Source organism: Mustela lutreola, chromosome 16, assembly GCF_030435805.1.
Source record: "Mustela lutreola isolate mMusLut2 chromosome 16, mMusLut2.pri, whole genome shotgun sequence".
Lineage (NCBI taxonomy): Eukaryota > Metazoa > Chordata > Mammalia > Carnivora > Mustelidae > Mustela > Mustela lutreola.
The window spans coordinates 26,430,387-26,444,620 of NC_081305.1; the positions used below are offsets into that span (position 1 = coordinate 26,430,387).

The 14,234-nt window shown below is 57.2% G+C and overlaps 1 protein-coding gene across 5 annotated transcripts in view; it reads right to left on the reverse strand.

Moving 5' to 3' along the window:
- The window catches only part of ADGRG1 (adhesion G protein-coupled receptor G1), a 37,942-nt gene that overhangs the window by 2,170 nt on the left and 21,538 nt on the right, over window positions 1-14,234 (reverse strand). For all 5 annotated transcript variants that reach the window (XM_059153231.1, XM_059153232.1, XM_059153235.1 and 2 more), the window contains exons 2-13: window positions 9,483-9,580; window positions 8,503-8,925; window positions 7,733-7,865; window positions 7,010-7,157; window positions 6,319-6,450; window positions 5,870-5,986; window positions 5,608-5,653; window positions 5,248-5,351; window positions 4,110-4,228; window positions 2,094-2,362; window positions 950-1,058; window positions 321-589 (exon numbers count right to left, since the gene is read on the reverse strand). In XM_059153231.1, the coding sequence (XP_059009214.1) occupies window positions 321-589; window positions 950-1,058; window positions 2,094-2,362; window positions 4,110-4,228; window positions 5,248-5,351; window positions 5,608-5,653; window positions 5,870-5,986; window positions 6,319-6,450; window positions 7,010-7,157; window positions 7,733-7,865; window positions 8,503-8,925; window positions 9,483-9,546 (1,933 nt within the window). In that variant the 5' untranslated portion in view covers window positions 9,547-9,580. The remainder of the gene's footprint in view (window positions 1-320; window positions 590-949; window positions 1,059-2,093; window positions 2,363-4,109; window positions 4,229-5,247; window positions 5,352-5,607; window positions 5,654-5,869; window positions 5,987-6,318; window positions 6,451-7,009; window positions 7,158-7,732; window positions 7,866-8,502; window positions 8,926-9,482; window positions 9,581-14,234) is intronic.

Genomic DNA, 14,234 nt, shown 5'->3' on the forward strand with positions numbered 1-14,234 from the left:
TCGAACTGCCCTCCTCTCAGAGGGGCTGCGTGCTTGCTTGTCACCCCGGTCTTTCCCACAGGAGATGAGCTCCATGGAACGAAGGCCCTCACCCAACCAGTTCACAATGTTAGCCCCAAGGCTTAACACAGGGCCGACACAGAGCAGGTACTCAATAAAGACTTGTCATCTATGGCCGGGGCAGGGGGCACTTAACAGCTGGGAAGACCGAGGCCTAGAGAAGGGAAGCCTTCGATTTGAGTCCATATCCTCCCTGCCCTGTGCCCCACGTGTGGGGCCCGGGCCTGGGGGCCAAGGGGTGGGGTCTTCTCCATGCCTACCTTGGAAGGAGGTGACGATGCTGAAGAAGTAGAGGACAACAAGCTGGAAGGTGCCCGAAGCGAAAGAGAAGAAGACCAAGGCCCAGGGCAGACCGAGGACCAGGCTGAGACCCAGCAGCGTCAGCACGTGGGGCCACTTCTGGGCGTGCGGGCGCAGCCGCAGGATCTGCACCACCATGGTGCCCAGCATGGCCGTGTTGAACAGGAACACCAGGCTGAAGAGGCCCAGGTTGGTGACATGGTTGACCAGCGAGTCCCGGATCCAGCACCTGGGGGCAAGGGTTCAGCGCACAATGGCGGGGCTGGTGCCTCAGTGAGCCCGAGTGCCCGGAGACACCGCGGACTCCTAGGGGGACATTACTTTCCAGCTCTCCCCTGTGCCTTCGTCCTCTCCAGCCTATTCCCACTCGTGCCAAGAAACCCAGGTGCGACTCAAGGTCACTGGCGAGAGATGGGCAAATCTGGGCCTGTGCTCACGCTCCCTGAACCCCCAGCCTCTGCCAGGCTGGCACCTCCAGCAGCCCCAGGGCCCAGGAAACCCCCCGATCAGCGTGGCCTCAGCCCAGGCTGCTCTCTGGCCCCTGAACCACAAGGCCCATGTTCCAGCCCTGCCATACTCAACCACTCACATGGAAGGGTAGATGACACTCTCTGGGGTCCTCTGGACAGCCAGGATGATGGGGCCGTAGTTGTTCACATCCACAAGAGCCACCAACATCACCAGGAAGACGGGGAAGCCTGCAGGCCGCAAAGCATAGAGCTCAGGCTCCCACCCTCTGTGGCATGCCCCCTCCCCTGCCCTCCGGCAAGACCCTCTCTCGGGCTTATGCTCTGCTCCATCTGGGGTGGGTCCTCTGTGATCAGACCCTCCCCTTCCCCCACTCTAGTTTGGGTTTCCCATAGGGAGCCCTATCTCCCCTGAACTTCCCCCTTCCACCATCCCAGGGGGCCGTGGAAGAAAGGGCCTGCCTTTCCCTGCCGAGGGGCAGGATGTCAGAAGGGGAGATGGGAGGCACAGACTGGGAAGGTGGGGGACAGCTGAAGGGGGGACTTCCAGAGTCTGCACTGGGCCTTGACCTTGTCCATGGGCTGGAGCTGGAGAGCTCTCCAGAAAGGGTCACCCACCACCAAACACTGGGGTCTTGACACAGAGCTAACTCTGAAGGAATTTTATGTAAAACAATGGAGGGAGCCAAGAAAGGGCCAGATGAGAAACACAGAGGAGCAGCAAGTTGGGTGAGGGACATGGGGAGTTTGGAGGGCCGGTGCAACATCCAGAAGGACTTGTGGTGTGCCCCCTGGGCCTCCAAATCTGACTGAGAGGTCTTGGCCATGGGTAAATTGGGTGGTCTTGGCCAAGAACAAATGCCAAAGCTATGCGGAATCTGCTATATAAGCTTAAGAGGATCCACAGACAGAGCCACCACCAGCCTCGGTGAATTTGGTGAGTGGAGGACTGGATGACAGCCCACTCCTCCCCCAACTGGGTGCCTCTGAGCAGTGCACAACCTGCACATCCATATGCAATATCTCTGTCTACAAACCCCCTTTAAGAAGAGTGAGCCATGTGGAGAATATGTGTTTCTTGGGGCAGTGCTCCCCACTTTATCTTCCTTAAGGGAACCTTAACCTAGCCAAAGTCAAGAACAACTGAGAATGGGTGGGTGAAGGGAACAATCAGAGAGGTAAGCAGAGAAGTGGAACCAGGTGCCTGCATTTTACCTAGTAGGAGAGTCAGGTCTGAGGGCCCAACAGCGCCCTCTACCAACTTACCCCAGCCCATGATGCTCAGCTTGAGCAGGTAGCCAGGGACATAGGTGCCGAAAACCTCGACCACCAGTCGGTAGAGGTTATAGCCCTCAAGGCCCATCCAGCAGAGGCAGGCGAGCAGAGAGAAGTGCAGAAAGATGGCACTGGCACGGCAGCCAGCCTCAGAGCCCGTCAGGGCCACTGGTTCGCTCAGCAGGAAGCTCACATCCAGCAGGAAGACAGCCAACAGCAGGTTCATGTGCACTTTGATGGTGTAATCTCGAGGCTTCCTCCTACACACGAGAAGGGGTGGGGTCTCCCTGGTGTCCAGCTTGGAAAGGTGATGGCTGGACTCCTCCTCCAGGCAGTCTTCCCAGGGTACACACATACACACACACACACTCTCTATCCCATCCCTATGGCTGCAGCCAGGTCATCCCTGTGCACCTACTGTGTGCCCAGCACTCACAGGCTAGGGCCCCATGAGAACATTGAACAACAGATTTAGCCACAGAGAGAGCAAGCAGGACAAATCCAGCCACTATAGTCAACCAGATGCTCCCAGAGTTGGAGGGAAAAGACTGGATTTGTTGCTGTTTTTGGAGAATCCATGCCACCTGTCCTCCTGTCTGTCTGCATAGTCATGTGTCTGTGAGCCGACTGTGTCTGTCAGCCGACTGTGGGGGGAAGGGAGGACAGTATGTCTGTCTGTCTGCAGGTTTGCAAGTCTGTGAGCACATCCCAGCACCCCTCCCACCTCAGGACTCTACCCGATCCAGGGAGGCAAGGCTGGCATTTCCTCCCTGGGCCCCCACCTGTGCACTGCCCAGCACCACCCACCATCTATGCCAGAGGGCATGACAGGATAGCCACGCCCATCCACCCCTGCCACCAGCTACTGCCTTGGGCTGCTCCCTCCCCCCACAGTTCACTCGTCTACTAAGTTTATGAAGTGGGAGGACAGACCCCTCATTGGGTAAAGCCTCAGTCCCTAAGGTTCCCTGGCCCTGAACTTGGGCACTTTTGTGATCCATGGTTAGGGCTGGAGGGCTCAGCCACTGCCCTCTGGCCTCCCCTGAGCCTGCCAGGTGTCCCCTGTCACCACTCCAGCCCCACCATGTGCACAGCTGCAGGCTCACATAACACAGTCACTTAGGTGCCCGCAAGCACAGGACTCCATCCCCCCTTCCTCGCACGTGCAAGCATGTGAGCACGCTCTAGGTGCTCGCACCCACAGAATTTAGAGCACCCCCCCCCCGCATGCAAACGGACCCAGGCCCACGCTGCAGGTGGACCTCCACTTCAGCCAAGCTCAGCGCTAACCATCCAGACCCGTCCATGCAGCCGGTGTGAGGAGAGGTGAAGGCGCTCCTTCCTCCACCAAAGCCTTCCTGCAGGCACCGTCTTCCTCAAGACACCCAAATGACAGAAATGGAGCGACAGAATCTTCCATGGGGGGGACAGGGTAGGCTTTGTCAAACTTGATTGCTCGCAGGGGCCAGGCCTTAAATCAGACACCGCATGTACGCCTGCCTCTGCCCCTTCCTTGCTGTGTGGCCTCAGGCAAGTCCCTTACCCTCTCTGAGTGCTCTTTCACAGGGCCCTTGTGAGGACTGAACCGATTTCATGCATGTAAAGCACTTAGAACAGTGGGTAGCATGTGGGAAGCTCCAAGAAGGTGTTAACCATGATTATAATTGTCAACATCCTATTATTATGGGCTCCCAGGGGTGATACATCTGATTCTTCCAAGGCAGAAATCTAGATTTTTATGTCACCTCTCCCTGTGTTCAGTGTTGGCAGATAATAAAGTTTTTAAGTATCATGTCATCCGAACACCACGGATCTAAGGAGACACAGCCCCCGGAGGTCGGCTGACTTTAGTTCCCAGGGCTCCTTCCTGCAACCACACACACATTTTGGGGTGAGTCAAGCCGATCTCCAGGGTGGGTCTCCATGGTTGTGGGGTCCCGACCCAGGGGCCCAGAATGAAGGTTCTCCCTACCCCCGCCTTTCCCCCACCCCTCCTGCAGGCCCTACCTGGAGCAGAGGTAGGCAGCAATGGTGAGGACGCAGGCCAGAGCGGAGATGACGCAGCCCACGTAGGAGACGAGGGTCAGGTAGTGTTTGTGTACGGCATCTACCTCCACAGAGGCAACCTGGGTCCACAAGACAGGCAGGGGCTGGCCTCAGTGTCCCCAGCTTGACACTGAGGGATTGCCCCAGGTGAAGGCCAACCTGAGCCTCCCGGGGTGGCCTGGAGCATCCGTGAACCACCACCACCCAGAGCTGAGCAGAGGCTGGTCCGTGAGTGCATTCTTTGGAAGGGGAGGGGGTCTACAGTTCTCACTGACTCCTCAAAAGGGTGCCCCCACCCAGCACAGTCAAGAACCCTCCACTAGAGGGCGCCCGGGTGGCTCAGTCGGTTAAGAGTCTGCCTTCAGCTCAGGTCATGATGTCAGGGTCCTGGGAATAAGTCCCATATGCGGCTCCAGCTCCCAGCTCCCAGCAAGGAGCTGGCTTCTCCCTCTCCCTCTCCTCCTCTCTCCGCCCATACTCTCTCCCTCTCTCCCTCTCAAATAAATAAATAAAATCTTTAAAAAAAAAAAAAAAAAAAAAAAGGACTCTCCACTAGAGAATCCCTTTTCCAGCCTGACACTCATTTTTTTTCTAGAACTCAACACCGGCGTGAGCATCCCACACCCAGGAGGTTTGGAAGACCATGTTGATCCTCAGAAGCTGGGTCCCAAGATTCTGGGAGACTGAATGTAGGACACAAAGCTTCTGTGATCTTGGGGACACTGAAGTCCGTTGTGAGGTTCTACACAACGGGCCTCAGTATCCCCTCGAGGGCTCTTTGGAAACGTACTTGTGCCCTTCCCTCAGCCTGTGGAATCAGAATTCTAGTTTAGGGCCAGGAATCTGCGTTATTATCATGCACCCAGATTTAGGAATAAAGAGCAGCAAAGTCTTTAGTGACCAGCTCTCTTGCTTGCTAGCTGTGTGACCTTAGGTAAATTGCTTAAGCTCTCTGAGCCCTGGTTTCCCCATCTATAAAATAGGACAGCAACAGGAGACACCTTGGAGGTTGGTGTGGGGAACAAATGGCATATTTGTGGAAGGTGGCTGGCAAAGCCAACCCAAGGTATGGCTGCGAGGCAGGAAGGGGACCACTCACCATCAGCACCGCAAAGTACGTCAGGTGGTTGCAGTGGCAGGATGTCTGCGTCTCTCTCCGGTTGGTCTCACACCCAGCATCACTCCAGCTCCCCAGGCCGCTCGCTGAGGAAGGGTTCCGTGATGCTCTGATCAAGGCCAGTCCCTCAGGACCCCACTGGACCCCCCCCCCCCAAATGCGTAATTGTGCCACTCTTCTGAGCCTTTGCTTCCCTTGGCAAATATCTAGTCTGCCATCATTCCTTCTTCAAAGCCCACTTTCTCCAGGAAGCCCTCCCTGATTAACCCCATCACCCTCACTCTCCGGGACCCCCTTTCTCCTCCAGATATCCACCCAGCTCAGAGAACCCTCCACACTCACACGTTGGGTCTTCCACCCAGAATACGCACTGGAGAGTCACGTTTTTCTGTAGGGACAAGAAAGGAGAGTGGACCCCATTACAGCCTGCTCCTTTCTGGGTCAAACAGAGGAAGTCAGTGTCAGGCCACCACGCTGTGTATAGACCTGACCGGCTGAGGCCCTCAGCCAGCTGATCATTTTGTTAAAGACGAGAGGCCCAGAAAGCAGGGCAGAAAAGACAAGCAGAGGCCCTCGTCTCCTTGGTGGGTTTGCCTGCACTCACCGGCTGTGGCTGGTGCTGGAAGGTGAGCACCACAGGCTCCGAGAGGTTGGCTACTTTGGTGTTCTGCACGACAATACCCAAGACCTTCTCACCCAACACTTGACTGGAATTCTTGTCCTGGATACAAGAGATGGGGGAGGAGGAGAAGGGTGTGAGGGCTCAAGGCTGAGAAGGCCCAGATGTCCCCTCGTTTCTCTAGACTCCTGTCTCTCCCCCACACATTGCTCAGAGATGCTGAGTCTCCCTCTGGCAACAGTTCTTGCACATGTAGTCATTTACACTGTAGCGAAAACAACATAATTTAGCATTCTCCTGGGGAGATTCACACGTCACAGTTCCATTTCTGACCTTACAAGGAAAGGCTCTGACTTCTGGATGAGGGGGCTTGGCTCTATGCCTGCCTTCTACCTCCCCATCAGACAGAAACTGCTTTCCCTGGGGCTCCCCACCTGGAACAGAGCTTGACTGCTGAAGTCCACCAGGAGGAGTCTCTTTTCGGCCTCCCCTCTCCGGCCTTTGGTCTTCTGGAAGAGCGTGCCGGGCAGTAGCACGGAGTACTCTTGGATCTCGCTCTGTCCCTCCTGCAGACCAGAATCCCCATGGCACTCAGCCAGAGGTGGGCTCCGAGGCCTCCACCCACCCCCGCCCCCAGCACCTTCCCCGGGCACTGCCATCTCGAAGCCTGCCTCCTCCTGGAAGCCCTCCTTTTCTTGGCTCCAGTGCTGGCTGGGAAGCCTGGTGGGTAGAGCCCAAAGTTCCGGGGGCAAACAGGCCCGGGAGACTGCTGTGCCATCTGGGCTACCCAGGGTGGGGAGGATGGGGGCAGCGTGGTGGCTCCTAACAGGCCCACTCGAGGGGCAGTCTCGAGACTGACATGCACACACAGGTGTTTGGGGGTCTTCTGTTCACGTGGGGGGTACCGTGAGAGCCTCTGATGCCGTTCACCCCACCCCACCCCATCACCACCACTCTGCTAGGAAGGGTCTTGTGTTGCGGGGCAGCCGCTCCCAGGGTATTCCCTGGGCCCGAGACCTTCCTTGTCAGCACAGATCTGGCTCTCAGAGGCCCCTGGGGAGGGGTGTGTGTTCATGCTTCCGTGTCTGCTTCCAGCCCCGGCCAGCCTGGCCCCTGACCCCTGACCTCGCGCCTGGAGTGGATGTGCAGGCCCTCGAGGCTGGCGGTGGGGTGCAGCTTCCACACTGTGGCGTTGACCAGATCCTCCTCGAAGGACAGCGTGTCCCCGGGGAACTTCACAGAGGTCAGCTTCGACTCCAGGCTCTGCAGCCTCCTGGCAGGGGGGAGAAGGGGCGGGGAGGTTGATCCTGGCGGGCAGGGAGATGGAGCGAGACGGGGAATCTCGGCGGAGACACAGGAAAAGAGACAGACTGAGACAGGGGAAGGAGGGTCAGGGGACAGCAGGGAGGGAACAGGAGAGAAAACAGCCCTAGGACAGTGCTGGCTTGGGACAGAGAAGGCCTGGGGGTGAGTGGGAGGCAGCGTGAGAGGAAGTTGAAATGACAGAGCAAACAGGAAAGGGGGGTGATCCCGAGCACCAGGTTCCAGGCCCAACTGTGCCTGGAATGACCCGCTCTGTGGCCATGGAGCAGCCCTACCCATCTTCAGGCCTCAGTCTGTCAAGCTCTCAAATGGGCCCATCGGTTCTCCTTTTTTGGTGGGGAAGAGGGCTTGGGTGGCTGTCTGGGGATGGTGATATTTGTTTTTACAAAGGTCAGGGGTTTGTCCTGCGGGGCTGCATTTTGATTCCTCCCCAGGAGGTGGAAAGACGAGGGAACATTCCGGCCCCAGGAGAAGTCTCCATCGCGCCTCCCTGTCCACGTCCGGGTCTGGGGGGGCCACACTTACTGGCTGGCGGGGGTGGACGAGGGCCTCCTCGAGATCTTTCCAGGGTGCCTCAGAAGCTGGCTGAGCTGCTCGAGGTCCTTTTTCAGCTCGCACATGTCCACCGAGGCATTGTGGGAAGCTTTCTGGGGAGGATCTGGAACAGGGGACAGACAGAGGCTGTTAACCAGGAGCCAGATGCGGGCCACACCCGTCCTACTCCCATTTAACCCTCTGGGGACTGTGAAGGCCTCTCTCCCCAGTTTTACAGAGGTTGAAACTGAGCCTCCAAGACAAGGGTGAACCCCCCAAGGTCACCCAGAAGCCGGCCAGATAAAGGCTCTGTGCCACACGGGACCCTCCAGCAACTCTAGCCCCGGCAAGGCCGGCCGGGACACACCTGCCTGGGTGCCCTTCTGTCTACACATCTGGAGCTGGGAGGGCCTACCCCGGGAGGGCTGTGAGGGTGAGGGGCTTCAGGGAGCCTCTGGCTTCTGACGCCCAGTCCCATCTGTCCACACTTTCTGCTCCCATCCTGGGCAGGCCTCATCTTCCTTCACCTGGACCTCCCCTGCAGCTTCTGGATGGGACTTCGCCCCTCTGCCTTCACCTCTACCTTTCCACACACCTTCCTGAAGCACACCTTGGATCACAAGCCTCCCATCTCAGATACCTTCAGTGGCTCCCCACTGCCTGGGAACAAAGCCCAAGGTCGTGACCTGTCACGCAGACCCAGGTCACTTCCCGGCCTCCCGGCCTTTGTCCAAGTTGCTCCTGCCCGGAAGTTGCCTTACTGTGGAAGGAGAAGGTGAAGCCAGCAGCTCTGGGCAGACTGGTGTTCCGGGGGCTCCACCAGGAGGTGACAGAGGTGGCAAGCAGTGGGGGGCCTGGACCCAGGCTCTCCTTGTTGTGCCGGAAGCACAGGAGTCCAGAAGCTTGGTTACTCAGCAAGAAGTTGCTCTTGCCATAGTGGAGTTGCAGAGTCCCCGCGTGGTGGTTCCAGTACAGGCAGAAGTGGTAGAGGCCCCTGGGCTCAGGGAAGAGCTGGGAGGCCGGGAGCACCTCCGGGAAGGGAGCGTGGATTGTGAGGGCTCCCTCTGAGTTCTTGATGGAGATGTGCAGCTCTGACGTCTGCTTATAATGGAGGCTGCTCTTCTGTGTCTGGTTCCTCTGGCCACAGAAACGGAAGTCTTCACGGGGGCCTCCACCACGGGTACCTGAGGAGATAAAGACTACAGATGGGACTCTGGGGCAGGGAGCAGCCAGGGGGCAGGAGAGGGATTTAGGCCTTGGGCCCAGAATACTGGATCCCGGCACCTGAGATCTAGCACGTTCCAAGGGTCTATACCTCAAAGATCTGCAAAAATGTGAATGTGCCCTACTCACAAATTACCAGCTATGAATTATGACAAGAACTAAAAATTAATAATAATTTCAAAGGCAAAAAACATTTCAATAGCAATAAAGTATGTCATGAGGCCATGTCTGCCATAGACTGTCATGCAGGCTGTGCACTGCACAAGGATGCTCTGGCTGCAGAGCTGAGTGAGGCCAAAACCCAGTCCATGCTCCCAACCCCAAACTGTGCACTGTGGGGCTGCATCCCCATAAAGAAGGGATGCTTTTTTCTGCAAGATACCATACACTTGCTAAGCTGCATCTAAAGTCTTGTGCCTGCCCAAAGGGATTAGTGGATATGCTAGCAGCTGTCCTACAGATGGGGGTGCTGTAATGTAAGTCACAACAGTCCCGGGGCATCCCTGAGATCGCCTACCTTGAACCAGGAAGAGCAGACCTAGCGAGAACAGCACCGTCTGCTGCAGCACTTGGGAGGCCATCTTCCTCTCCAAGGTCACCCTGAGAAGTCAGCACCTGAAAGAGGCCAGAAGTGTTAGCCGGGGCCAGATCTGCAAGGTGGTTGGGCCAGCCCTGCAGAGGGGGAGGCCAGTGTATCTCTGGTGTGGGATGTGAGGTAAGGAAGCAAGTGTGAAAACAGCCCACGGGTCTCCCCAGAGCTGCCAGAAGCTGATCATCAAGGGGCAGCGGCCATCTGGAGCCCAGCCAAGTTCAAGTCCTGGCTCCTTCTCACACATGCTGCATGACCCAGTGCAAATCACAGAAAATAGGACAAATAATAGTACTTGCCTCTAGATCCAGCAGTGCTGGGGTCATCTTGGCTAGAATCTGGTGGGCAAGGCTCCACAGCAACAGCTGGAACCTCCCTCACCATCTTGCCCCTCCAGGAAAAGGGTGGCTCTTCGGATTCCCCTCCAGGAGCCTCACCGTCATCATCCCCAAGACCCAGCTCAGAGAACACCTCCTTCAGGAAGCCTTCCCCAACTCCCTCTATAGTCAGTCCTGGCCTCCTTTGGTTCCCACCACTGACCAGGGCTGCCTCTGTCCCCCAGGCAGTGCAGGATGGTTCATTCCCTCCTCAGTTAATGAGGAAGCTCCTGGTGCATCTCTCGGACAGGGCTTAGTGCATGGGGGTTGCTGGACAAAGGCTAAGCAGTTGGACCCTGGAATGAAATGAAGGATCAGCGCTCCCACAGCGCCCCCTGCAGGGAACAGTGGAGAAGGGTGCTTCCTGTCCTGACCACCAGGGAGAGCCAGATCCCAGCTGCCCCCAACTCCTCCCCCCAACCACAGCTGGAAAAAGGCAGAGGTGTGTTCCAATCTGATAGGGAGACACTGTCAGTGTGGCGGAAGTGGGGGGAGGTTTGGTTTCTCCTTCGCAGTTCCACTCGGCATAGAGTGGGCACTTCTGCCCCCCCCCCGGCCCCCATTAGCTGAACACCAGTCTGCCAGCCTGTGCTCTCCCACCACACCCCTGTACCTTATTCGTTGTCACTTCAACCCTGTGAAGTTGGCTCTCCCGTTAGTGCCTTTCCCAAACAGGGATTCGGAAGCCCAAGGGGTTAAATGACCTGCCCAAGATTATTCCAGAGGCCAGGCTTTCCCAGCCTGGTCAGGACTGTGATGCCTGGTAGTCAACTGCATGCCCGCCCCTTGGAGAGACTGGCCCCGGCCAGCTGGCCCCATTACTGAATGAGGCGCCGACACCCATGCAGCCTTCTTCAGTTCACAGGGAACTGTGTATGGCTGTGGCAATATGTGCCATCATTTGCCACAAGCCTGGTAAAGGGAAGTTGGAGACCTGGGTACTGCACGAGCAGTCTCTGTTTAGAGGAAGCCAAAGGGGGCTTCCAGGAAGAGGTGGCTTTTGGGCAGAATATTGGAGGGTTGCATTAAAGGGATGGGGTACCCAGGCAGGAGCTCATTGTCTCCTTCCTTGAACTAACTTGACCCCCTGAAGCTGGGCCAGTCTCCTATGTCCCACCATGCATAACAGAAGCCCAATTTCCAGGTCCACGTCAGTCCAGTCATTGGTCAGCTTGACTCATCAGCTTGCCTCTGTGGCGTCACATGACCCCTTAGAAGAAGGCTTTGAAAGTGTTTTAGGGAACGGTCCCTGTCACCCAGGTTGCAATTTTAAGATTTCACTCTGTCCTCTCTGAGCATTTTGGTCCCTTTTGTAACCACGTCCTGTCACCTCAGACCAACAGGAGGAAACCCAGCCTCTGGAGGCAGAGACATAGCCCTCCTGGACCCTCTTCTTTTCAACCCCTCCTGCCAGTCCCTGCTGCTAGCTACCTCTGATCCCTCATCCAAATGTCACCTCCTCCAGGCAGCCCCCCTCTCTGCAACCATTGCTCTACACTTATGAACTTGTAGCTGACAGATCACTTAGGGACTTGGTCCAAATTGTCCATTTTATAGTATCTGGATTCAAGGCCCAGAGAGGACCAATGGCTTCCTGACAATCACACCGCAAGCAAGGATGCAGCTGGTCAAAACTCCATGTGCCTCTGTGGCCCACTGGCCTTCAAAGTAAGCTACCCCTGTGGGTAAACAAGGGCCCTGGACAGGGCAGAGTCAACCATTTTTGCAACAACCCTCCTGGACTGAGCTTTGAGAGCAAAAAGGCTGAGACAAAGAAGTGACCTTCCAGTCACCGGAGGGGCACAAGCGAGGTTGCATGAAGTCCCGCGAAGGGGATTCCAACACAGACGACCAACTGCATGACTCTGACCCTTGCAGGCTCATCTCCACTCTACCCTGGCTGTTTCAACAGCCACTCCAAGGTGGATCACTCTGTCCCCAAGGGCATTCTTGGGATTTGAGGGGGAGGGTCTGCCTGGCTTCCTTTAACCGGCTCTTAAGCCGTGGATTGGACTCTGGAGTCAGACTGCCTGCGTTCAACTCCAGCTTCTCCTGCTTGTTAGCTGTGTGTCCTTGGGCTAGTTCCTCACCCTCTCTGGGCCTCACTTGCCACATCTGTACTTGAAGTGATACTTGTAAAGGACTTAGAACACGGCCACACATGTAGTCGGCGCCCTAGGTGTCAGCTAAATATCTCTGCGTACTTTCTGACCGGCTTATGCCTGCCCCTACGTCAACCCCCCAAGGACTGTCACAGGGTCCTACTCCCTCCCCCCCCCCCCCACTCTCCGGGCCCCCTGCCTTGTGGTCCTAGCCAGCTCAGCCTCCAGAGCACCTTGACGGGAAATTCTTAGAGCATGAAACTTCCCTTCCGGGAGCGCAATGGGAAGCTTGGAACCCCACCCAGAAAACCTCCATGCTTGCAGCCCTGATGTGAGGCTGCTCAGAACCCTCTGAGGGGCAGGAGAGCAGGGCCGGGGACAAAGAGAAGATCCCAGCCCTTACCGGGAAGGGGGAGGGCACTGCCCGGCTAGTCTGCTTGGCACCTTCCCAGCCCATTTCACACCTCAGAGAACCCTGCCCACTCTCGTGGCACCCTCTTCCTTTCCTCCATCCCCTGCCTCTGATTGGGGGTGGGGGGAGGGAAGGTAGGCCACCCCCAAACCCCATACACACAACCCCCCCACACAGCCAACTCAGATGCAGTCAGCATCCCTGATGGGGACCACAGTCTCCCAGGACCTCCAACAGGGCTACAGAATGCCCTGGGCACCACCCCGGGAACCCCCCATGTGGCTCAGCCAAGGAGGGAGGGGTCCTGTGCTCTGGAGGCTGAACCCCAGAACGAGGAGCCAGGGGCCCATACGTGGACCTCGACACAGACTGCAAGGGCAGAATCATGTCCCTTGTCTCTGAGCCGCAGACTATCAGAGGACAGGACAGGCCTCCGCTATCTAAGACCCTTAAAACCAACCATCAGCGCGCAGGCAAGATCAGACCTCACACAGCACTGGGCCAGGGCCAGGGAGCCGTTGAGAGGGGGACTCTAACGGCAGCACCCCAATGATCCCAGCAGAAGCATCACGTGAAATCCCCAGAGCCACTCTGTGAGGCTGGTCTCACTGCTTTGCCATTTTATGGTTGAGGAAACTGAGGCTAGGAAGGGTTAGCCGATCCAAGATCACCCCAGAAGGAGCCAAGACACAGACCTGCATCTCGCCCTAGAGAACCCCTGGCAGAGGTCCTAGACATGCATGCCCCCCCCAACTTTGGGAGTTCCCTCAAAGAAAAGGAGCTAAGAATGAGGGGGCAGCCAAGACCACTGGCAGGTGCTGACAACTCCAGTCTGGGAGAGAGGGTCTGAGGACCAAGTCCCCCAAGGGAGATTCCCCTCCCCCCTCCCCTGCTGGAACAGCTGCCCTTGACTTCAGGCCTTCCGTAAACACACACAGGGAACAGAACGGTCCAGCCCAGCTTAACACAATGAGGGCCACCATCCCAAGGTTCCCAGGACACAGGCAGAGCAGAGGGTGGCCAGGGCTTGCCTAAGCCCACCCTTCCCACCCACCCCCAGTACTGGCTGGGCCCAGGAGAAGGAGCTCTGGTTCCCGTCAGACCCAGCCCTGCCCATCCTCATGGTCGGGGAGGGGGCACTGGGCAGGGGACCTGTGGCTCACTTTCTCCCCACAGAGGCCTGAGTCACTTCCTCTGCCATCCGTGTCGAGCCACGAGTCACCACTGGCCCAGTCCAGGCTCCTGGAAAATCCATTTCCTCTGAGAACGGAGGTGGAAGTTGAGTGGACAGGACCTGGTCTGGTTGGCTTGGAGTTAACCCTTTGCAACCAGGCACCTCTCCAACATACTTAGTAGGCTGATGCCCAGACCTGCCCTACCACCACAACTGCTCTTCTAGAAGTTCATATCAGAGGTGCCCAAACTCGCCCGTGGGTCAGAACCAAGCCAGGGAGCTCACGAAAGTGCAGATTCCCCAGCCCCGCACCCTGAGGATCAGAGGTACCAGGTTTGGGGCAGGGCTTAGAGTCTGGCTTTAACAAGCATCCCATTGATGGACCCTCCTAGGGCTTGGAACCACGGGGTTCCAAGCCTGGGATAACAGTAGCCTTGTTTTCCAGAGAACATCAGAGATGAGGGGACCCAGGTCCAGATCTCTCAGCTGCTGAATCGCATGGCCTGGGCTGGGGGTGCCTCTCCACCCTGGCAAGGACACCGCAAGCCCCTCAATGGGTCGCTTGGTGCTTAGCCAGGTGCCAGCAACCTGGAAGGGGCTTCCCGAGGTGGAAAG